The sequence below is a fragment of the Athene cunicularia genome (genome assembly GCF_003259725.1).
Source record: "Athene cunicularia isolate RWA chromosome 10 unlocalized genomic scaffold, athCun1 chr10_part1, whole genome shotgun sequence".
In the NCBI taxonomy this organism is placed as follows: Eukaryota; Metazoa; Chordata; class Aves; order Strigiformes; family Strigidae; genus Athene; species Athene cunicularia.
This window is the reverse complement of record NW_020799112.1, coordinates 11,238,537-11,261,772: the sequence shown is the minus strand read 5'-3', so window position 1 is coordinate 11,261,772 and position 23,236 is coordinate 11,238,537. Positions and strand designations below refer to the sequence as shown.

General features: G+C 40.3%; 1 protein-coding gene across 1 annotated transcript in view; it reads right to left on the bottom strand.

Moving 5' to 3' along the window:
- CERS3 (ceramide synthase 3) overlaps positions 1-23,236 on the bottom strand; it is a 45,207-nt gene that overhangs the window by 6,697 nt on the left and 15,274 nt on the right. The window contains exons 3-10 of the mRNA XM_026856345.1: positions 21,895-22,012; positions 19,780-19,898; positions 16,015-16,072; positions 15,076-15,126; positions 13,779-13,871; positions 13,379-13,507; positions 11,559-11,665; positions 10,009-10,165 (exon numbers count right to left, since the gene is read on the bottom strand). Of these exons, the coding sequence (XP_026712146.1) occupies positions 10,009-10,165; positions 11,559-11,665; positions 13,379-13,507; positions 13,779-13,871; positions 15,076-15,126; positions 16,015-16,072; positions 19,780-19,898; positions 21,895-22,012 (832 nt within the window). The remainder of the gene's footprint in view (positions 1-10,008; positions 10,166-11,558; positions 11,666-13,378; positions 13,508-13,778; positions 13,872-15,075; positions 15,127-16,014; positions 16,073-19,779; positions 19,899-21,894; positions 22,013-23,236) is intronic.

Below are 23,236 nucleotides of genomic sequence, written 5' to 3'. Positions count from 1 at the left end.
ACTCATTCCCCAAGCTTTCCACTGGGACTTTTCAGAAGGAACTCAAAGGTGATGTGTGAAAAACAAATTAAAAGAAAAGATACACTAATTCCCCAAATATTGAAAAAAATAGTCCCATAAAACTAGATGTTACTATTAGAACACGTCCCTGATTTTGACTGTAGGAGTAAATGTAACCTCCAAAAAAATATCACTTGTGTTGTCACTCAGCATAACACACCTGTAACCGGAGCTATAATACCCTGGCTGTTCAGAAGAAATAAATCATTGTTTACAGTTAATCAGGTACTCTGTGGTTTCAATAAAGTCTGCTAGCTGTGTTATTGAAATCCACTAACTAAACCTTGCACTCAAGTGTATGTGGCTTTACGATAATGTCAAAAGCCCAGGAGGTACCGAGTGAGTCATAACGTCCCACTGCTTTTTGAATTATTCCAATTTTAAATCCACAGTTGGCAAAGAAACAAAGAACAATATAATAGGCATTTGATGCTGTTCTCTATAGTGAACTTTTTTTTACCCTAGGACAGAACTTGCATTAAGCCAAGGAGTTCAGTGGTATGAACTTTTATCAGAACATGCACTTTTATTCCTTAGAATGCTTTTCTGGCTACAAAACAGCTGATCAGACACTCACACTTTCCTCAGTGAGGTATGATACTGCACTTAAGACGAATGTTTTGAAACAACACAGCTGCTAAAGAATATTCCTACAGAAGTCTTATAGCACTATTAAACTAACCTGAAACCACAAAGTATACAGCCATGTCAATGATAGGCACTCCTACCCAACGTGTCCCTTAAGGTGCTCGTTTCTCTGTTTTCATTGTTAGGAAGCATCCTGTTCCTTTTGTGATGTATCTAAAGGTTATCCCCACGCTTAAACATTATCAATTTAATTTTCAAGTCACATCCCTAATAAGTAATGTCTTTTCTTTTGACATTCATATCACAATACTAAAATCACGTCAATACAGTATTTCTAAACACCCTGATATCAAGGCTGGATATATAATACTCTAAGTAGTGCCTAATGAACAAAGTTTCTTAAATAGCATTAGAAGTCCCTGAGACTTGTGTGCTGAAGTCACTTGGTGGGGGATTTACTTCAGAGAAGTTCACCATTCTGAAAGTCAGGTATCTACTCAGAGATTGGTGTCTAGGACAGCTCTGTAACCAACAGAAACAGGTCTCCTGAGGGTGACCTGCCCCAGCACTGTTGGGCGACAACACTGGATGCCGTGAATTGCTCACTGGAGACGTCACTCTTCCTCCACTGATTACTGAGGGATCCTTGAACTTGAGCTAAGCACAGCTAAAGTTAAGCCAGACAAATCCTACCCTCACATGCTTCACACCCATCACTGCCTGACTGATAGACTGATCAGATTGGTTTGCTTTCCGATGATGTGAGCTCTGCGATGTGCTGCCTGGTCCAAAGTTATCAGAACTGTGTTATGGAGAAGAGGTTGCTCCTTTTAGGATTTTCTCCCTCCTTTGCATGTAAAAAGGATTATGGAGCACTCCTGGGTCCTTCTAGGGAAACATATTTTCTTTAGATACAAGATAGGACAATTTCCTGTCTTAATTGATAAGAATCTATCATTAACTAGCTTTATGTCAAGATATTTTTAATTGATTCAGCAGATTGCAGTACTGTGAACCCCTCTGAAAGTACAAGAAATTACCTCATAACAAAGCCACAATTAAAACCTCAGCAGCATCTATTAAAAATAGTAAATGAAGGCCTCAAGAGCTCTGCAGAAGGCCTAGGGTTTGCTCTGTGAATTGATTTTTGGCAATTGAAAAAATAAATACATATGCATACTATTATACATATATATAGTTTTTATATAGGTGCATATATATAAAACTAGCAACAAATGGAACATTTCATAAATATCCTGCTAGAAAATTAAAAGATATGAGCAGTTAACAAGGGAAGCCAGAAAAACTGTCAGCAAATGCCCCTCTGTGAACAGCGAGGTAAATCAATTAACTTTAAAGGAAAAAAACTTTACCAACATTTGTCTTCTATCTGAATTAGGAGCTTTCATATAAAAAGAGCCATTTAGATCAGGGATTTACTAAAATTAGAGTTGCCTTGTGCCAGACATACATGCAGAGAGAGGGGCGGGGGTGCTTGTTTGTCCAGATCCATTGCTGGTGAAAACTAACACAATCCCATTGACTTCGAGTCGAGCCCTGCTCATTTATACCAGCTGAGAACCTGGCCCCGTATCAGCACCGCAGACTTCTGCTGAACTGGCCAGGGCAGGAAGCTTTGCTTTCAGAATTACATATAGTTTTGATTTTCTATTCTTAGAGGCAGTGGTCATCTGCAGCTCCTACTGAAGTCAAACTCAGCAACTTGGGAAAGAGTAGACTTTTATTGCGGCACGTAAGAGACCTGCACAGCCCCACTCATGGCACAGCTAACCTGAGAGAGGCAAAGGCAGCATCCACACACCCCATTTGTTAGGCTACAGCCACAGGTCTGAGCCTGCTCCTGCAGAGTCTTGTGTGTGTGTGTGTGTGTGTGTGTGTGTGTGTGTGTGTGTGTATATATGTGTGTAAGGGTATTTGTCCTAATGCTCCCTTCCCAGTGTACCTTATCAAGCCCATCTATTCCAATCTGATGCTCAGAAATCATTTTCTTCAGTTTCTCATTACTTCATTCCTCTATAATGGTCATAAAAACCCTCAAGTTTTCTAAACTTTACCTGATTTTTTAAATATAATATTCAAGTGAGAGGTGTTGTAGAATTATGGACATTCTAAACAGGGTTTATTTTTTAAAAAGTTTAAAAATCAAAATTCCGAAGAACATTGTTGCCGTTTTGAAATCAGAGAAGCATATTCTAGCACATAGTATAACATACCTCCCTGGAAGTCATTGCTCAGCTGCTGACCCCTTTCGTAACCTGGAGTAAAAAGTAAAGTTTTAAATAGCAATCTGCCTTTTAACTTACAGTGCCAGGAAAATTAACTGGCCAAGGCAAAGGAGACCAGACAGTGCTCTTGGATTGGCAAGTAACATTTGCGCAGTAGAGAGCTGGTGGCTTTTCCTCTTTCACAGACTCTGCTGGGTTAGACACTTGGACAATATACATTACTGAGGTCAGCCTTGACTTCAAATCCCCAGTAAGAGTAGGACTCCAGAGCTCCCTAGCGTGCACAGAGTGGCTTTTCTCCTTTTTGCCTATCATTGTAAATACCAGGCAGCAAACCTTTTTCTCTTTTATGCTTTATTCTGCCTGCCTCTCACCCCTCCTTCCTCAGATGAATTTGGCAGCATAAAGTGAGACATGTAGCCAGGCTTTGGGCTTAACTAGATCGCTGTAGCAGAATGGGAAATATGCAGATGAAAGAAAGTCATAACAGGAAGTAATTTCCCTTTACTAGGACATGAGCCTTCACGCTGCTGACCTGGCTGGCTAGCTCCCATCTTCAGGCTATTAAAAAGCTCATGTCCCAAAGGCAGTAATTTGAATCAACTGGGAAGGTTCCCAGATAGACTGGTTTTCATGTCTAAGAGGGAAAGCTTTCATGCGTCCTATTTTGTTCCCCTAATAAGCTATTCTCCTGAGAAAATCTGCTATAAATATTTATCTGTTGAGAACCAACAAATTCAACTTCTCCATAACCCATTTTCCTTTAAAATGGGGAAAAGGCAACCCCTGTTAATCTAGTTCAATCTGTTTTGTGTTTGTGCTAAACCTTCACTCATAGAAAAACTCTGAAGAGGGACATCAGCATGTACTGGCCCTTCCCAGCCTAGAAAGTAACCACAAAATCTCCAGTGAAAACTTTTCCACAACTTCCCAGTCCCATAGAGTCATAAAATTGTAACCAACTAGATTATCCTCTAAAATATATTACTGCTTTTAAAACGACTAATTGGAATTAAGGCAAGCACACCTTCTGGTCCATTTTATCAGCACCCTGATAGCCATTGGCACAGCACAGGCTTAACAAAACACATAAGTAAAAGAAAACAAAACTTATGTGCCTCTAGTCTAGGAAACTAAACCCTTGTCCTCTGTTTAACTCCTGTTGAATGACATTTTTCTGAAATGAATGACTTCTCACTGGAAGTGTTAATTCTCATTAAATTTCATTTTCTGATTATAAATGTCCTGAAAATAATTTTTTTTACTGCTTCAGAAAGAAGAATAAAAAAATCAGCTGAAAGTCTGATTTTTTTTAGGAGTCCAATAAACTTCTATGCATGCCAAAACCAAATAGTCATTTCATGCTTCATTTTCACATCCCAATATTTGAACAGCATATGGAAGTGCAGCACTGTTGTGCATGGAACTGGGTCCTGTGATGACCCTTCCCAGCTCAAGTTAAAAGTCAGTCTATTAGCTAAGAGCAATCAAGCTCAGCTCACCTATGGTGTGTCTAGTGCACACCGGACAGCACACAGCTCCAGCACATGAATGCTAGATCCAATTCTATTTGCCACAAAAGAGGTTTAAAATGTAATCTCTTAGAGGCGATTCTACTTTCATGTTACACAGAGCTTTTCTCCTCTCTGCAGTTTTAAAAATAAGATTTCTGTTTAGGATTTAATATCTCAACTGATTGCACAGTTCAGTGAGAAAGTCAGCGCTGCCTCAGCTGTCAGAGCAGCGGAGCGTTCGCAGTCCCAGCGCTCCTGGGCGAGCAGAGGCTGAAGAGTGACTCATTTCATAAAGGTAAACCAGTAGATTTTAACCACTGTGGATCCATGGTTAATTCTAAAGGATATAGATCTGATTCTGAAGGTAACTAAGGAAAGCAAAACAACTGCTAGGGGCTTAAATCTGTTGTACAGAAATCTGCACTTCCATGGGGAAATGTTTAAGGACCCACAAACCAAAAAAACCCCATTGCTTTAAACAACGTGCTGTGGGCCTGTGTTTCATGAGCAAGAAAATTCTCACCCAAGTTCAGCACTGAAATTCCATACTCCCAGGACTCGTGGTTACAAAATAAATATAAGATTCAAATGAAGTATTAAAAAGAAAAAGTTCTGTTTGATGCAAACAGATCAAGCACAAAAAACATAAGAGGAAAAATAATAAAAGGATCCCAGGGCAGGAAAGTTCTGTAGAAGCTGAGATGAGTCTGAATAGCCTCAGACTAAACTCAGCCTAAAGGCATCTGTCAGGAGCAGGTAGTATGGCCTCTGGGAACCGTATAACTTAATTTAAAAACTTACACAAGTCTCTAAAGAGATAAATTCACAACAAGATAGAAAGAAAGTAACACAGATCAGTACCTCTGCAGGTGTGAAGAATCATTATTCTTCAATATAAGCGGTGAGGGCAAGTTTTATAAGAGCATATTATGTCTGTGTTTCAAAGGACCTTCAGGCTTTGGCTACACATTAATAATAAAACATATCAAGTATTCTAGTCCATAGGGCACACTTTTAGGGATACAGTTTTAGTAGTACATTTTCTTTTGATACAGAAAAGGGAGTAACTGTTTTAAGAAGTCTTTATATGACTAACCACTTTTCATGCCAAGGACTCTGCACTGGCATCCCCGTATCAGTATATAAGAAAGAACGAAGGAAAGAAAGTTAACTCAGACTAGCAGAGATTTCTCAGTATGAGAGAAATCCTCAGACAGAACAAAATGCTGAAGTAGAAGGACGATTGCTGGAAACACCAGAAGTATCATAAGTATTTCACAGCTCTCATTACGGGCCCAAAATAGTATTTTCTTATTGTTTTTAGCTACCCCTACTCTGTCATTAGTCATCCTTTGAACACTAACTTGCACTGTTCCCTTGAGAATTTGAACCAAATGAGTGAATAAACCATGGACAATGATATGTCCAACCAAAAATCTTTGAGAAACCTGCTTACTGAGTACAAATCAAAGGAATATTGAAGATACAGAGGTGGCACCTACTTATTTTTTTAAATAATAACAAGTCCAAAGGCCTTCTCTACAGCATTGAAGGGTCTCTTCTGCTTCAGGAAGAGGAAAGAACCACAGCAAATCCAATAAAACTGCAGCTGATGACTCCTAAATCATAGTGACCATTGGTAAGAAGCTCATTGCCTTACTTGAAGGCAGTCTGACGGTGACAAGACAATTAAAAGAGAAAGAAAACATATTCCTGGTCACATTACAGCCTGTTAGAAACCTGCCATTTACCTTCTGCCATTGATGGACTTTGCATCAGCCTTGAAGTATCTGAGTCATGTGGACATCATGCCCATTTCCTACAACGTTCACATATTTTTCAATATTTAAAGCACTGTAGTCCCAAAACCTTAACTCAGTGTGTAATGGTTTTAACATATATTTTACGTCTTAATTTGCCATGATAATGTGGCTATAAGCTGCTGTCATTCGCTCCCTTTTTCTGACCTTGGAAATAAAACGTTTAATCTCCATGGGATTTTCCTGGCGAGGTATTTTAAATCAGTGCATATGTACATACTTCTCTATATGTTTTTTCAATTTTCCTAAAATATTCTCATATGGGCAGACATGATGACTAGACATGTTTCAGTGGTGCTTGAAACTTGATGCAAGTGGGTAATTTAACCATGTAATTGAACAATATTACAGAAACACAAGGAGTTTCCTAGCAACAAAAGGCCTTGGACATCAAGATGGCAGGCAGCAGCTAACATTGCAATTGTCTGACCTAACTTGAAAAGAAATTACGCTGAAAAATGTCCTTCTTCCTCTCGCAGCAGAACTGATCTAAGATACATGGCTACAAGTCTAACCTTGAAGGGCTTTTCTTACAGGCATATGCCTTACTCATATACAGGGTCACAAAATGTCATACAAGAAAGGACGTTTGGGTGCCTTTTGGGGTATTTTTATATTTTCCAGAAGAACAATCTTTGATTTGAAAAATTTAATACTCCCGTCCCCTCAAGTTTAACCCCAAGAAAAATAAAAAGCTTTTTAAAGCAAAGTAGCTGAGTGCAGCTTAGCTTGTTGATGCAGAATTCCCCCTCGTTGGGGTATTTCTGGAGGACTGGGCCAGGGGAAAGGTGGCACAAGTGCCCTGAGCCTGGAGACCAGTGCTGCTTTGTGCTACCAGCTCCGGGGCCAGAGACTCCCATGCCTGAGAAAACAGGACACAGAAGGACAGAGCAAGAACATCTCCTCCCTTCTTCCTCCTTTTTTATTCATCTCTAGCTGCAGTATTTGAGAGGAGGGAAATGACAAGATTTTTTTGTCCAAGATAATTTTTGCTGAAGCAAGTCATTCAGCTGAGCAGTTATCCCAGAGGACAGATAATCGTGCCCTTTATTAGTGCAGAGGGGAGGTGACATCTGAGGTGAAGAGCTCCTGACTAGCCAGTCTCAGATCAGTCAACTCTTCCTGAGGGGCAAGAGTAAAGCGTGGAAGAAGCTCCCAGCTCACAAGGCTGCGATACTCAGTGTCATTCCTGTATTAATTCCTGCCTTTAACAAAGCCTCCTGACACAGTCTGGAGATAAGAGCATTGCTTAGAGCTGTGGGTCTAGATTGAAGATGTGACACAGCTCTGTGTGACCCTCTGAATAACAGCAAAGGTGACTTGGTGTGTACGTGACATCCTGGAGACTTGGGCCCTCCTGTTTCCCTTCCCCACCAAGTCCCACCTTCCATGTCTGACCTAGACAAGTCCCTTAACCTGTCCTTCAACACAGGACAACAGCACTTCCCACTGGGAATAAATACATTCAAGACCACTGACTTTCAGACAGCAATGACACAGTCCAGAAGGAGAGGATCAGGGGAGACACCTGCCCCTGGACAGATGCTAGGAGCTGTTAACTGCTGCACCATGGTGGTTTCCGCTGGTAAGCCCAACAACCCAGCTTGGCTCAAGGCTCCGAAGGCACTGAAAAAATTCCTTACACCCTTGCTATGCTCGGAGCTTCCTTCAGTTAAACAACAACATCAGTCCCTATTCCCAGTTACATCATGACTTCATTTTTCCATCTGAAGTAGCTAACTGTTGCTTCAAGAAAAATGTCCAAAATTGCCTGTTTTCTGAACGCAAACTTAAGTCTTGGGCAGAGAAACAAAACCCTTCCAATACAAGGATGATGGCTTACTGGTATTTCACTAAAATAGTAACATCTATTTGCATGGAATATGTCTATAACAAATATGTTGGTATAAAACTGCTGCCTTGCAAACACCATTCTTTTCAGCATTGCCTTTACAGCTTTGGAGGCACTGGCTGCTTTCACAGCCAAGTTTGCCACCGCTATGGAAAACAGGCTGCACATGCAAGCCAGCTGAAGTCATACAGACTGAAAAGGGCTAGGGCTGCTGCTGCTACCACTGTAAAAATGTTATTTGGAAACCGTCTTCTCAGAGAGCTGTATAAGGAATCAAAAATCCATGGTAGGGATACAGGCTTGATGCTTTCCCATTTTTTAGCAATGACTAATACAAAAAGTCTCTTATCTCAAAATAAAACATTTCTGCCCCTTAAAGGCATATAAACAGGCAGGGCAGAATGGCCTTATATAGCTGGGCTCCTAATGTCCTCTTCACCACAGTGTCTGAAGACCTGCTTGCACTGTACTCTCACAACCTCGACCAGTGTGGATGGAGAACTATGCCAAAGCCTTTCCCTTCCTCAGCTGCAAGGCAGAGGGATGTCCCTCTTGATTTCATCAGAAGAGTTCTACAAGAACAGCCCAGAAACAAGGCCAAAATCAAAAAAGAAAATGAGAAGTAAAACACTTCAACATTCAACAAGCGAGGCCAGAAATAATTTTGTAATTAATCTAGCAGAGGTAAGCAACATGCAAGAAATACAAGCCTTTCGGTGCCTAAGGGAACACAGAAGCATGTTTTAGAAGCAGAACAACACAAGCCATTCCTTCTACAGATTTGTCCCTTATGTACAGCTGTTTGCTGTCTACCAAGGGTTGAGTTTGTAACTGCAGTTTTCTTTGAGGGAAGACACTGGGTCTTGCTATGATATCCATCTGTCTATTTGCATAAGATTTGAAAGAATCCAATAATCCAGTAATTACAGTATGGTGTCTGCTTTCAGTCAAACAATTAAGTATGGGTAGAAAGGAATATTTCTATTTCCTTAAGATGCTTCACAGTATTAACTGCTTCAGATAAGAACACGGAGTCAGCTCCAATTAAGTTTTTGCATCTTGATCCTCAAAAGAAATATCATTTTTCAATAGTACAACTGGAGTTTCACCTTAACTAGCAAAAATATACCGTCAATGCTTATGCCAAATCTTAAGAGACATTCTCCAAAGTCTTTTTCTAAATGCTTTTTGCTAAATGTTTTATCTATAATGCACACTTCATGACAAGAGACCTTGTGAAAATGTTACTGCTTCAGGGAATCACACAAGACTTAAATGGCAGCAAAGTTCTCGTTATAGCTTTTTCCCACGAGTTTCCTGTACAAGGTAAAAGCAGATTATGTCAGCACCAGACTTGCACTGTTTCTCTACTCCAGTTGAACATGACAGTATTTCATTGTGTCATAACGCAATACCAGATCAGCTTCGTATGGTTTTCTTAATGCAAACCCAGTGTTTAAGTATAGTTGACCTCAGATTTAGACAAACCTGAAGAACTCTGACTACAAGCTTTCTGCAGTATTTAAAGATCTCATCACTCACCTCTCCTTTTTTGGTATGTTCCTACAAAGTCCAGTTAGAAAAGATTGCTTTCACTCAGAACACAGGAATTTCTAAAGTGTTCTGCATCATCTTAGGGTTTCAGTTTCTAAGAGAGCTCATTTCTCATTTACTATCAGAGCAAAACATCAGCTACAGGCAAAAAAGGGTTCTAGCTGAAGTTTTGATGTTCTGATCTATGACCTTAGCGGTGACAATGAGGGGTGGCAGAAAGCACATTTGAACATCTCCATACTTTGTAGGTCCCTATCAAAAATGCTGACATGAAAGTTCAGGAAAACAACAAGAACTTCCAAGTAAATACATTGGAGGCATTAGTATCTGTTTGACACTTCACGTATCTTTCTGCAGAAGCAAAAATTGCTTACCTTTAAGAAAATGAACCTTCTCAAAATCTTGAATATTAAGTAACCCCAATATAAATGCAAGCCTTGAAGGATCAATAGCTGCCCATTGAATAAAAAATATGCTATGACAGGAGTCGTGGAGTAGTATGTAGGCTGATACAATGTGGCACGAAGAATCCTAAAAAATAAAGGTCACTGTTAATAGTGCAAGATTTCTTCTCTGCGATATTTACAACTATTTTTAACTCCAAATTCCAAACATTAATTATTTCCACAAAATATTAAAAAGGTCTGCAAAGAAGACAGATTAATTAACAAGCCCTGTCCTAACTAGATTATGCATCTCTGTTGAAATAAAGACTTCAGAAGATGAGAAATTTGAGTCTTGCATAAAAGTATTCTAAATAAATTTAGAAAAAAATACAATTTTCTAAAATCTTGAGCTCTGTGTGGTCTAGATACTATGCAACTCAGAGCTTCTCTATGCCATTTTTTAAATGCAAATTCTTTCTAGTCTGAAATCCACACTCCAGAGAAAATCCTACAGGCTTTGCAACAGGGCTTTTTGTTAATTAACATATGTTTTGTTCATCTTCAGACTTCACTACTTTTATATTATTTGGGGCTTTTTGAATCCCTTTAATCTCATCACGTTTTGCTTCTAAGCTCAAGAACAAGAAACTCAGTGAAGCAAAATGATTGGGGATCACTTGTATAGTTAATCAAAAAATAACAATAAAGTAAAAGACATCAGCATTTCTGAAAGAAAATACTACAGGAAATTAAAACCTTGTGTTGATCAATGTTCAGAGCTATTAATTTAACCAGCTTGAGTCTCTAAGGGTTTGTCCACATGCAGGGAGGGGCATGAAGGCAAACTAGAGCAAGTCAACGAAACCGTGAATGTGAAACACATTAAACACTTTTTAAAAGCTAAACATGTTAAGCATTAAGCACACTAAGCACCCGTGTGGATACTCCAAAGCAGATTAAATCATAGCACTCCAAAGTCATGTGAGTATTTAGCAAGTTATGATTTATTTGCGTTGACTTCATAAATTAATTTCTTCACCTTAAATTTTCTGAATGCTCCTCATGTGAGTGAGGTGAGGCACTACCTAAGAGCTAGGTAGCAAAAAAAAAAGGCTTTACAAAAAGTTAACTACAGTCATATAGGAATTACACCATAGTCTGACTTTGCAGCTACAGCAGGAGGGATGGAATGAAAGGGAAAATGATTATTCCTAGTTAAGTAGCTCAATCCCCTTGAAAATGCAGGAGCTCATAGCATTTAACTATAATTTATGAAAATAAGTTAAATAATACATAAAAGCTTTTAGTTAGGTTTTCAAGAGGCTCATTAAAAAAACCTTTTCACTTAATTTTTTTAAGAAAATGACAGTTTTTGTCAACTCTTCTCACTGGCCTTTAATAGCCAACAATAATGGAAGTTTTGCTTCTGCTTCTTGAAGTATAATTCCTTCCTTTCTTTTCCCATCACAACCACTACTAACCTCTCAATGGAAATGGGAATGAAATAAAAGCCTGTGACTACATTAAATATTACTTACCAGAAGGGGAACAGGATGATTCTTGTGATGAAGAATGCGATAGAAAAGATGATAAAGAGTGTATTGCAGGTTTTCTCCCAGTGAGCATAATTAAACATTTTGGCTGCCTGCATTGAAAAAAACCCCATCAAACGTATTACAAATATTATTGGAATTAAGTTCCTTTCTGCATTTTCATAAACATAAACTCATCTTCCACCTAAGCAGGAGGAAAATTTCCACCATGTTTGACATGTAAAGCAATCATTTTATTGAAGCCTAATAAAGCAGTGTCAAAACAGATTCTTTGTTTATATTTCTCCTTTCGTCTCAAGGAAAGAACTTTGCATCAAAGGCCTAAAGCACAGCTCTTTGATCAGAATATAACAGTGTCCTGAAAGCAAAAAAGTGCTCTTGAAAACAGAGGTAATCCTTCATTCCTGTACCGGATTCAAAACGCTGAATCAAAGAGAAGATGCTGGCTACATCTGCATGCTCAGGAGTGTCAGTGACCCCTCATACACAGGCAGTCTGGTGCATGCACATTACTGACCCTTCTCCATGCCTAATTCAGCTTCTGTTTTCTCCTTTTGAGAGCTGGAGATCCTAGCGTTGGTCTCTATGCTGCTAATAAATATTACAATTACTGCTTCTCCCCTAGTTGAACTGTACAACTCTCCATGATTCACTGAGGCATCACCCTGGGCACTGCTGAATGAAACAGCTATCCTCAAGTGTGAGCAAAGCTTTGGGTGCCAAGCCTAAATTTTAAACAGCAGTTTGATGAACGTCTGAGCGGCAGGGCTGAATTAAGTTATTCTGGTAGCCAACTTCAGTTGGTGTGAGTGCTGTCCTATCAGTTGTCAACTCAACTGTAAGGCCACACAGTTAATTGGACCACAAAGCAGTTCAGGATTAAAAGTAAACCAACAAACGCCTGTGTGTATGTGTTTAATCTGGACCAAGCCCAACTGCATGATCCCACAATGAGCTGTTCCAATACAACAGATAAGAGTATCAGGAGCAGAAATTAACAGTGACAGACAACAGCCTACATGGGCTGCTTATACTGACACTGCCACCAGAAGAGATGATGAAACTACGCTCTCAGTCTTGGTGTTATAAAACCAGGATAACTCTACTGAAGGAAACACAGTGTTTGTCTTCCAAGAAACCCAGCAGCAAGTCTCTATGACCACAGTGCTGTGTGTAGAACAGGACACTTCTTAAACATCTCTCAACATTGATATTTAATTCAGGGAAGGGACTTCCCCATCAGTCCAGGGGAAGAAATGTTTCTTCTGCCAGTAGATACCTGTGATATCTTGTTCAGGGACAGCTAAAGTGTCTCCAACCAGAAGCGTATAACATAGATGTACCCCTTGGGTCAACACAGGGGTGTGAATGCTGACAAAATTAAGCATGTTTGGAGAAGCAGCCAAAATTTTGGCTGCTAAATTTACTTGAGAATTGGTATCACGACAAGCTGTTCACAGTCTAGCCAACTTGGTCTAATTTTAACAGTGAAACAAGAATAATCCAGAGAGACAGCTGTATTTCCAGACCCTGTTCTGTACTGAAGAACTTCTCTTCTGCTCTTTTCTCATAAGGGATTCTGTAACAGAGTATCATGTTAAATTATCTAGAAGTTCTTTTTTATCTTACAATTTATGAATCTGTGAAGCCGTGTCCCTGTGGGGATAGGAAGGGATCATCTGAAACTTGTGGCAAAAAGACTGAAACATCACTGAACATAACCTGGGCAACAACCAAAAACACCCAGAAAAAAAACACCAACCAAAACACCACACACACAAAAATAATATGGAGTGCAGGGTTACCTCAAGCCAGAAATCTGCAGTATCATGCACAAACATCACCAGTGTTCCAAGACGCACGTAATTGCCACACCAAGAGCCACTCATCAACCCAATGGCTGCCAAATGATGAACGACATGAGCCAGAAAATCCTGTGAAGAAGAAAAAAAATGTCGAGCCAAGCAAGTACAGGCCTTGAGGGTCTCCGTGCGGATGAAGTGACAAGCAAGACTTGTCACCCACAGAGAGGTGCGCCGGCAGGCAGGAGAGCACGGCTGTCTGCAGGTGTGCCAGGGATGGACTGATGCTGCCCTCATGTGGCAGCGCCAAATCCTGAAGCAGAACAGTGCTTCACCTTAGAAACATCTCCCACTCCCGTCACAGAAACGGAGGTTTTAGCTACAAACAAGCGTGACCACTTGCCTTCCTTTTGTTGTCAATCCCAAGCGTAAATAAGAGAGACCAGTAAAAACTAATCTCAGCCATATAGTACCAATATTGGGATGGCAGCAGAGTCTGGAATGAAGGAAAACACAGTTAACTCTGAGAACAGTGAAAAGCAAATGCCAAGTAAAATTACTTCTTTCCTTTCCTCATTTTCTCTCCTCTGCTGAGTCTTGCTTTAAAAATTAAGCTAAACTAAATCTCTGTTCTGGGCTTCATTAAGAAGGATGTTCTGGAAGCCAAATATTTTAACCTTTACTCAGACCAATCTCTCAATTTCTGCAGTTCCTCTCCCACCTCTGAATTTTAGCATGCTTTTTTCGATGTTTTTGTCACAGAACTACACAGAATACTTCTGGGTTTAATTACAAACAACTGCAAATAAATGAAGCCGTCCATTTTGGTGAACAATTAACACTGTAAACATTCACACTTCCCATGACTAAAATGTCAGCTATTTATGCTAGAATGCGCTTAGGGCTAGATGCTGAGCTTGGCTGCTCCCTTGGTTCAATACGTTTCCCAAGTAGCAGGAAGCAGGCTTGGTAATCAGGTCCCACCAGTAAGAGAGGCTAAGAAACCTCAGCTGGGAGGCAGGATTCTTCTTGCTCTTAGTCTCTGCCTAGGACAGGAATAAGAAGGCAGGGCAATGGGCTGTAGATATATGAAAATAGGAGGGGGGAGCACATAAGAACCTCTGGCAGGTGGGAAAGAAGGTAGTTTGCTTGGAGTTATCTGTTATGGGACTGTTAGTAAAATATTTTAGGAAGAAGCAAGAGCCCCGTGGCCCTTGGGAACAAGCAAAGTATTGAGCAGAGATCGTCAGACCAAGGACGCATGCCGAACCAAATCACTGCAGCATTCCCTCCACCCGCAGTACTGAGCGATAGGGCCCAGCAGGCACACAGCACGTGGGCTGCTCAGCACAACCCTCTGCAGTAACACTATTCTGCAGTGCCTCGAAGCATCGTCAGGCCTGGTGCAAGCATAGGGGTTCTGCACCGAAACCTGTGACACAGATAGCATCTACTGTAAGCAACTGGTAATCTGGAATGGGTGGAAATAATAGTGGTCTGGCTGGAGGGCTGAGTTGCAGCACAGGCAGATCATGGAGTAGCCCTACAACAGTCAGCAGGAGGTACTGAAGAAAGTTTTGGTGCCACACCTCTCTAGGTGTTGCCCGCTGGGAGGGAGAAACGCTTCTGCGGATTACCCCTTCCAATGGGGAAATACCTGGAATGCCTCGGGGCCAACGGCCCAATGCCAAGAAGCTCACCTGGAATGGATAGCCAACCCACGTCTGCCAGATGTCGTAAAACCAAGGTTTCTGGGAAGACAGATGATTCAGAGAACTGATCAGCTGAGCAACAATAAGTCATCTCAACTCAAAATCTTCAATACTTAAAATTTCTTCAAGTGGAGCAGGCTAAGAAGCTATAGTCTTGATATCTGTTCTCCACCAATTTTTAAAGGGATCTCAGATTTATTATATTGGTCCCAGCTTTTTGGCTACTTTTCAGGACACCTGAAATGTTCCAGTTCCTCATTTCATCATCCAAAGCAGTGGGTGTGTGCTTTATTACTGCAATTACTCAAGATATGTTGCCACAATGATTAGATTTTGCTGTGTTTACCAGCCACACACATTACTGGTTCATGATGATAAACAGTGTTTGTGGAGAAGAGCCAGATGAACGTAGACACACTGAGAACTGTTCTGCTGCTCAGGAGAAGCATTAATGACACCCCAGGCAGTGCTCACATAGCTACAAGCAGCACTCTCTCTGTTATTCCCAACTTCTGACTCAGCAGCAACACCTCAATAAATAGCCATGAAATACACCCTTGTTGTGACCCCCAAAAGTGCTGCCAAAAAAGTTTACAGCCTCTTTTGAGAAAAATGTGGCTATGTGATGCATTTGTAGGTGTTAACAAGGCATGTTGTAAAACCATGTGTGTGAATTCTTAAAAAATCTTGCCTTAAAAATATTGATTACTCATAATTATCATAGACATTCAAAAGATAATTAAAAAAATTAAATAAAACCTCAGTGCAATATTACAGCCTATCATCTATATCACATACATCAAAAGATCTGAACCCAAAGAGCCACTGAAGCCAGTGAGTGTTTCAATGGGCTTCAAGAAGATCTAGCAGTCAGTCCTTATTTTATTAAAAACATAAGAATATCAATCCTTCAAAAAATTAACTTACATCATACAGAAATATAAATCCAGCAATGGAGGATATAAGATAGAATGAAAATCGCCAGCTGCAAAAGTACAATGAAAAAATTAGAACAAAGCATTATATTTTTTATAGATACTGTCCTGAGACAGAATTACTGCAAATCATTGTATATCACAGACCACCTTCACACTCTACATTAAGGGTTGTCATATATTAACTATATCTGAATTATTAATATTTAAATACTTATTCTTTATTAATTGCTATAGTAGTAAATTATTTTACATTATCACAATACAGAGGTCTTGTGATTACAGCAGTAATCTTCCAGCCAGACACGAGCTGATCAAGAGAACAGTCACAGCAAATGTATAAAGTCCCTAAAATTTAATGTATGATAACACAAACATTTCCTGCTGTATCAATCCCTCTAGACTATTCAGACTGGGCTAAGAACATCTCCTTGACTCCAGAAGATCTTTCAGCCACATGGCACTTACTTCCCAATCTGAACCAACACTGAACACTGTGAGCACCAACAGTGACTTGATTCCATTGCCGGGTTAATTTTTCTCGATCTGTCTTAACACCAATGGTCGAAAACAGGTGAGCCCTATGAAACTTTAACAACTACTGGATTAGTTTATGTCTTACTACAGAGGTCTGAATTAACTATAAACCCCAATCTTTGACTAGCTTTGCCAGCATTTAGCCTGATTAAGCTTTTTGTGGCTTAAACGGATATCCATCAAGGCAGATAAACCTTCAGGTTTCCACCACTGATCTGATAAGTCAGCAAAGGGAATAAATTTCTTGTGTATCTTGGCAAATGATGTTGTTGCTTATGTATGTCAGAACAGGATGCTGTGACTTGGAGTCAGCAATCAGCGCTGTAATGACTCTGGAGGCTGTGTGGGAGGTATTGTCCCTGGGACTGGGTGTGGCTGGAGACTCAGCCCGAGCATTCCCACTCCCACCTCTACAGGTGATGGAAAACTTCTTCCTTTCCACTCTTCCTCTTGGCAGGAACAAGCCTGACCTTTCTCAAGGCAGCTCTTCGAGATCAGTAGGAAAACACTGAGGGACTTCACATGCTAAGAAAGGTCGTGATCACAGCAACAGGCACACGGCCCCAAACCTGGTGAGAACATTCTGTAAAACAAAGCAGCAAACAGCCTCCCAGAAAACCTAAATCTGCTAAAAAGGAGGAGAGAGCGCCTTGAGAAGAACACTGTACTAATGGATTGAGAGATGTATAAAAATGAGATTGTGGTCTCTGGCAAACATTAATGAAGTGCCATATGAGGGAAGATGGTAAGAACCTGTCTGGTAAAAGCAGCCCCCTCCGCCCCTTTCTGAGCCTCACATCACCTGGAGGCTGATATCCCAGGTGAAAGAATAATATGTTGAAAGACTGAGACAGTATTTTACAAGAAAAACAAACAAAAGATGAGGATGTGGAATGCTGGACGCTAGACAAGATAATATGTCTCACACCTGAAGAAGTAGTCAAGAAAACAATTATAAAATTACCAGTTGATACACTGGTAATAAACAATTGTTTTGCTTGTCAGCTTTAAAGCATCTTTCCTCAGATGATTTGAAAATAACACTTCAGAACACCCACTGCATAGAAAAATTCAAAAATACACAGTGGAAATCAAGAGAGCAAATGGAAGTAATACCTGGCTGAGTTAACCAAGAGATGTTAGGAAAAACAACACCGTGGCATGGGACAGGCTCGACATGGGGCTGACTCTGCCCTCATGCCTCCTGTTTCAAGCAAGGGAGGAGTGAGCAGTCCAGTGGCTATAGTGGGACTGATTCTATGTTGACTGTAAAGTGTAAACGTGTTTCTGAATCAGGTCCAGAGCACAGAGCACCTAACAACTGTGCCATTAGTCCCCAGCCCTACAAATTTATACTGAACACACTGGGCAATAAATACTCAGCGCTTCAGATGAACTCACTGTACGTGCAAGACTGCCAGAGCACTACCTCATTTTGCATTTAGCCAAGCTTCTTTAGGATTTTGGTGAACAAAACGTAAAGTAAAACTCATCCAAATTCACCAAATTTTGCCCAAGTGCCTTTAAAGCTCTGAACCTGACCACCAGGGAGAGCACTGAACAACAGCTATGCAAAGGGATTTTCCGATTTAACTTCAGGAATCTTTTCTCTTGAACCGATCTAACAAAAGAGAATTTAGTTGTGAAGTTAAAGGCTGGTAAGTCTTTTAAGGCAGGGAAGGTTTCATACAAAGAGCTTTCCAAATCCCAATATTGCTTAACTGAGGGCATTAGCAGCTTAAGTATGGTTTAGAACTGGCTCATCAGATTTTCCCTGTGATTCAGAAAAATGATCCTGGAGATTGCAGGTTTTCAAAAATTTCATAATGCTCGTAACACTGACTACTAGCGTGGAATAACTCTGTTATTCATTTGTTGCCTTGAGAATTATATCCAATTACATTCACTGACAAAGAGCAGAGCAGGGTTCACAAAATTGCGTAAGAGAAACCTGTTTGCTTCATTCTCACTCAAGCTGCCAAGCAAGTTTTAATTTCAGTCTTTGGCTGTGTATTACTAGAGACATGCACTCATGGCAAGCAGGTCTTATCAATAGCAGGAAATCTTACTGTCACTTGTAAAACAAAGTTAACTGATCCACAAAACAGCAGAAATAAACCATGGATGTTGGTTTGCCAGGAGTTTACTCAACTCAGGCTTCAGAGAGCGCATCTACGTCTATCAACTGGATTGATGCCCAACAGAGGACATCATCAAATCATTATCATATTGATTCACAAGGAAAATAATCTTAATTAAGTAGTCAATTTTGAGCTTTGTAGCTGTACTTTTAACCCTCATTCCTTAAGCTAATCTACACTGAAAGAGGTTAAATATTGTAATCACTTGAATTTTTGCCAATGTAATTACACTAGTCAAAATCCAAATACACGAGACATTAAGAGAGTCATTTACACTGGTACAGCATATTTCAGTATACAAAAGGGATGAGCTGTGCAAGTAAAGCCATGCCCATTTGAGGATTTGCAATCTGTATGAGGTTTTGGATAACACTGGAATAGTTAAATAGTAAAACGCTTACATGTGGGGAAGTTCTCACACATTTGTAAAAAATCAGACTCTTGAATATTTTTCCAGTTTTCAATTATATGCAGGAGGTTTTGAAACTTTTAACTTATTCTATATTATCACTCAAAATTGCTCAATAGCTCACTCAGCATATCTGAGCTCATGGTTTGCACATTACTCCATGTTCAAGCTATGACACCTATCATTTAGTTCAGATTCCATGATTCCTGCTCTTGAACTGACTTCTGTACACACAATAGCATCCCAAAATGACAGCATGGGTACATATATAAACAAGAGTAAGCATTTTTGTCCCCTATGATTACTGGCAGACAGAAAAATATTTTCCTATTCTCTGCATGTTTTCATTAAGCACTATGTAGCAGAAGCCTACAAATAAGTCCATTATTACACAATGAAGAAAACTGTAAAATATTTTTAAGGTGTTTTTTTATTTTAATAAGAAACTGCTAACCTAATCTTTTAAAATCATACCATTTGGAGAAATACTACTAGAGGCTTTCAATTTATTTGTGTACTCACAAACCAAAACCCTCGTCAGACAGACCCAACTTTCTGGAAATGAGTCTCCCTTAAAAGGCAACCAAGGACCTCAATTTTTTATTTTTTTTTTTTCTCCTCCTTCAAAACAGTAAAACCCATAAGAATCAAAAGCATTGTCTTTTCTTACAAGGCTTCCTGGAATTTCCGAAGCACTGTTGGGATCTCAAGGTTTCGCCGTCTCCTAAACCATTTTTCCACCAAACGGGCAGTACAGTTGCACTTTTTGGCAAGGCCTTGTATCTCTGACTGCAAAAAATGGAATAGTGTTAGCAACAAGATGCACTCCAATGTAACTTTCATTTATTTTGTAGTTCACAGATCAGCTTCGCACTGTTGTAAGGTTTTGAAGTATTACTAATATTAACTATCTATGGGGATTTACCTTGTAGACTTTCTGGTCTAATTTTTGAGTGATGCCCACAGAAACCCTGGATTTTTGAGACGCTAATTTATATAAATAAAGCAGGCATGAAATGTACAAATCCACAAACTGCTACTGTCTTTCTGGTGGCTTATGATAGTCTAAAAGATGCAACTTCTGCCAAGCAAGAGGTTGGACTGGAGGGGGAAGTCCCATGTATCAACATATGTGGACATTGTATCCAGTATCTTAATTACAATAATTTATCAGTTTATATTTAAATGAGTCTCGCAGGTGAGATGCGGGTCTGGAATTTAGATGACCTGAGCTCTGTTCTCAAATCCAATATACTTCTGTGGTACAGGGCAAGTCAGTTAAATATCACTGAGCAAAATCCAGACTGCCTCCTTTTGACACCTAAACATCAATCAGTGCTCGAGCATTGCCTAGAAGTGCATCCAGCCCTTGCAGTTCAACGGCCGGGTGTCCCTGCTTCGTGTGCGCTCTGCAGGTGGAGCAGCTTGCTGCGCAGCCACGCTAACACGTGCTGAGCATGAGGCAGTGCGAGTCCTGCGGTTCTGGGTGCTCGGTGCCCCACCTGCAGCAGCCGGTAGGCTTCTCCCTTTCCTCCGTCCCGAAGCGCTGGAGGTGTGGGCTGACCTCCCCTGGGGCTGCTGCAGCAGCAGAGGTAGCAGGTAGTGTCCGAGTCATCCCTGGGGAAGCTCTTTCCCGGCAAGGCTACTATGCAAATAAACGCGGCCTCCACCAAGGTAAGGCCAGCTCAGTCTCCTACCCTCAGAGAAAGCTCTGGTATGCGAGCAAAGGCACCTCAGCTGCCGGGCAGGGCAGGAGTGCAAACTGCCTCTGTGCTCAGCCCATCCTGCCAGCTGAGGAGCTCTCTGCTTGCCACGCAGGAATAATGACTTTGTTTTGACAGACAGTGGAGCCCAGATGCCCTCCATCACCAGGCAGCCCTCTGCATGCTTTCCCAGGCACACTCCTCCTCAAGCTGGACACCTAAAGGAGGCAGCCTGAATCTGTCCCATGGACTGACAAGTATAAGAATGACGTGCTTCATTTCAGAGATTAATCGTCAAACTGTACTCATCCAGAAGAAAGGTGTGAAACAGAGAGATCGGGATACTTGCCCAGATAGAGAAGAGCTCATATGTAAACACGAATACATCTATTCCTGATGATATCAGGCAAAAGACACAGTAAGAGAATTGCAGAGTTATGAACAGAAAGCAAAGTTCCATGTATCAATAATTATCAATATCCCTCATTACTAGAAAGCACCTATTTCTTTTAAAACCAGTGTAGGAACACTGCAGTTGTTTGCAAAGTTTCTGGTTCCCATCAACAATCAAGTTGCCTAATTTTCTGAGATGGCAAACATTGGCTATTATTTTTTTCTTGTTCCATTTTAAAAACAAACAGCAAGGTAATAGAAAGATTGCTTTTCTTTCTCACATAAGCCAGGATTAAGTATGCGGCAATATAACGGATCAAAAGGCTTCCATGCCAGCGTTCCAACATTATTGCTTGCAATAAATATGATACCACTTTCCAACAACAGATGTCAGCTGATGTTTTCTCCAGGCAGAATAAGTTAAAGATGGAACACGGATCTTCACTAGAAATATTATTAACAGTCTAACCTAGAGCAGCATGCCAGAAAATTAAACATCTTAAACATATTTTCTGGTTTGGATGCCATATACCCTTGTCAGCAGAACAGCAACAAAAACCCAAATAAATTAAGTCATCTGTCAATCAGCTGGAACTCATCCCATGATGTCATTGCTGATAGCTGATTGAAACAGTAAGATTTGGGATTTTCCAAAACCAAAACTAGTTTAAAAGAATGAGAATCCTTACTTGGGATGGATGTTTTGAGCACTCCCGGAAATAACTCTCTAAAACAGGATTAGGCTGTGGCTTCACACGTCTTACATTCTTTATACCTAAGGCTTTTGCTAGAGGTATAGCAACATATCTGAAAAGACATACCGTGAAAAACTTTAAAAATACAACAGAGTTACAAGATCTTAGCTATTCCCATGACAGAATATGAGGAAAATAAATCTGAATCAATTTAATTTGCCATAGGATATGACAGTGCACTGTGAGAGAAAGGAATCTCCTAGCTAATCCCAAGTGAGAACCGTAGCATACTAGCAGTTATGCGAAAAAGCAGACCCAAGGACTCAAGTTTGTGGTCATGAAATGCTTTAAATCTAAAGATCCTGATTTCTGTGTCCTTGTTTTTTTTCAGAGGCATACTGAAGTTAAGCAACAGCTAAGGGAGAGTGAAACAAGAACAGATGCTCTCTCCACGCAAACCAGAAGATTGCTACTGGGATACTTTCTCCTAGTGGCAGATAGCCACTTAGCACATTGCTTCACCAGCTACCACTGCCCAAAACACCGGAATTTGCTTGTGGCCTCTAGCTTGTGGCACACAGCAGCTGCCCCAGAGACTGAAGGCTTCTCTTTCTCTTCCATTTTCCAATACAAATTGCTGTCGAGCATGCCAAATGCTTCTTTCTTCTACTTGTGCAGGCTTGTCTGAAAAAGCCCCCTCACTCCTGCTGATACCAGCAATTGACTCCTTGTTACCCACAGCAGAGGTCAGTTTTCCTCATTCATGGGCAGATTCACTGCAAGCCAGATATATGGGCTAATTATTCACACGAGCAATTTCCAATAGCAGCAGTGAGACACAGTTGGGCAAGCATTTACTCAGGAGACACTGTGAATGGTTAGAAACATATGATCCAAATTACTTCTGATCTCTAACATGAATGATCTTATCTGGTTCTGTTTTAAGTCTGTCCAAGTTACGACATTCCAAATTTCCTCATTCTATCCTGAAATAATTATAAAAACCTACTAATCACATTCTTTAGAGAGAAAAAAAAAAGTCAAGCAAAAAGGCATAAATAAACAAGTCAATGCACTGCAAATCTTAATATATTTGTAACTGTCTTCTGTGGAGCCAATCTTTGCCTGTCCCATAAGATTCCAGTCGCAGAAGCAATCCACCTTTCAGTGCCAAAATAGGAAAAAAATAGGAATCAGCATTAATGGATCTGCATAAAATATTCACATGAAACTCTGAGATTCCCCCAGTCTGCTTAGTTTTGCTACAGCTAGACACCTGGGATCTATCAGCCTCACACAAATGTTCCAGTGGAGGACCAAGTGAAAGAAGAGGTTT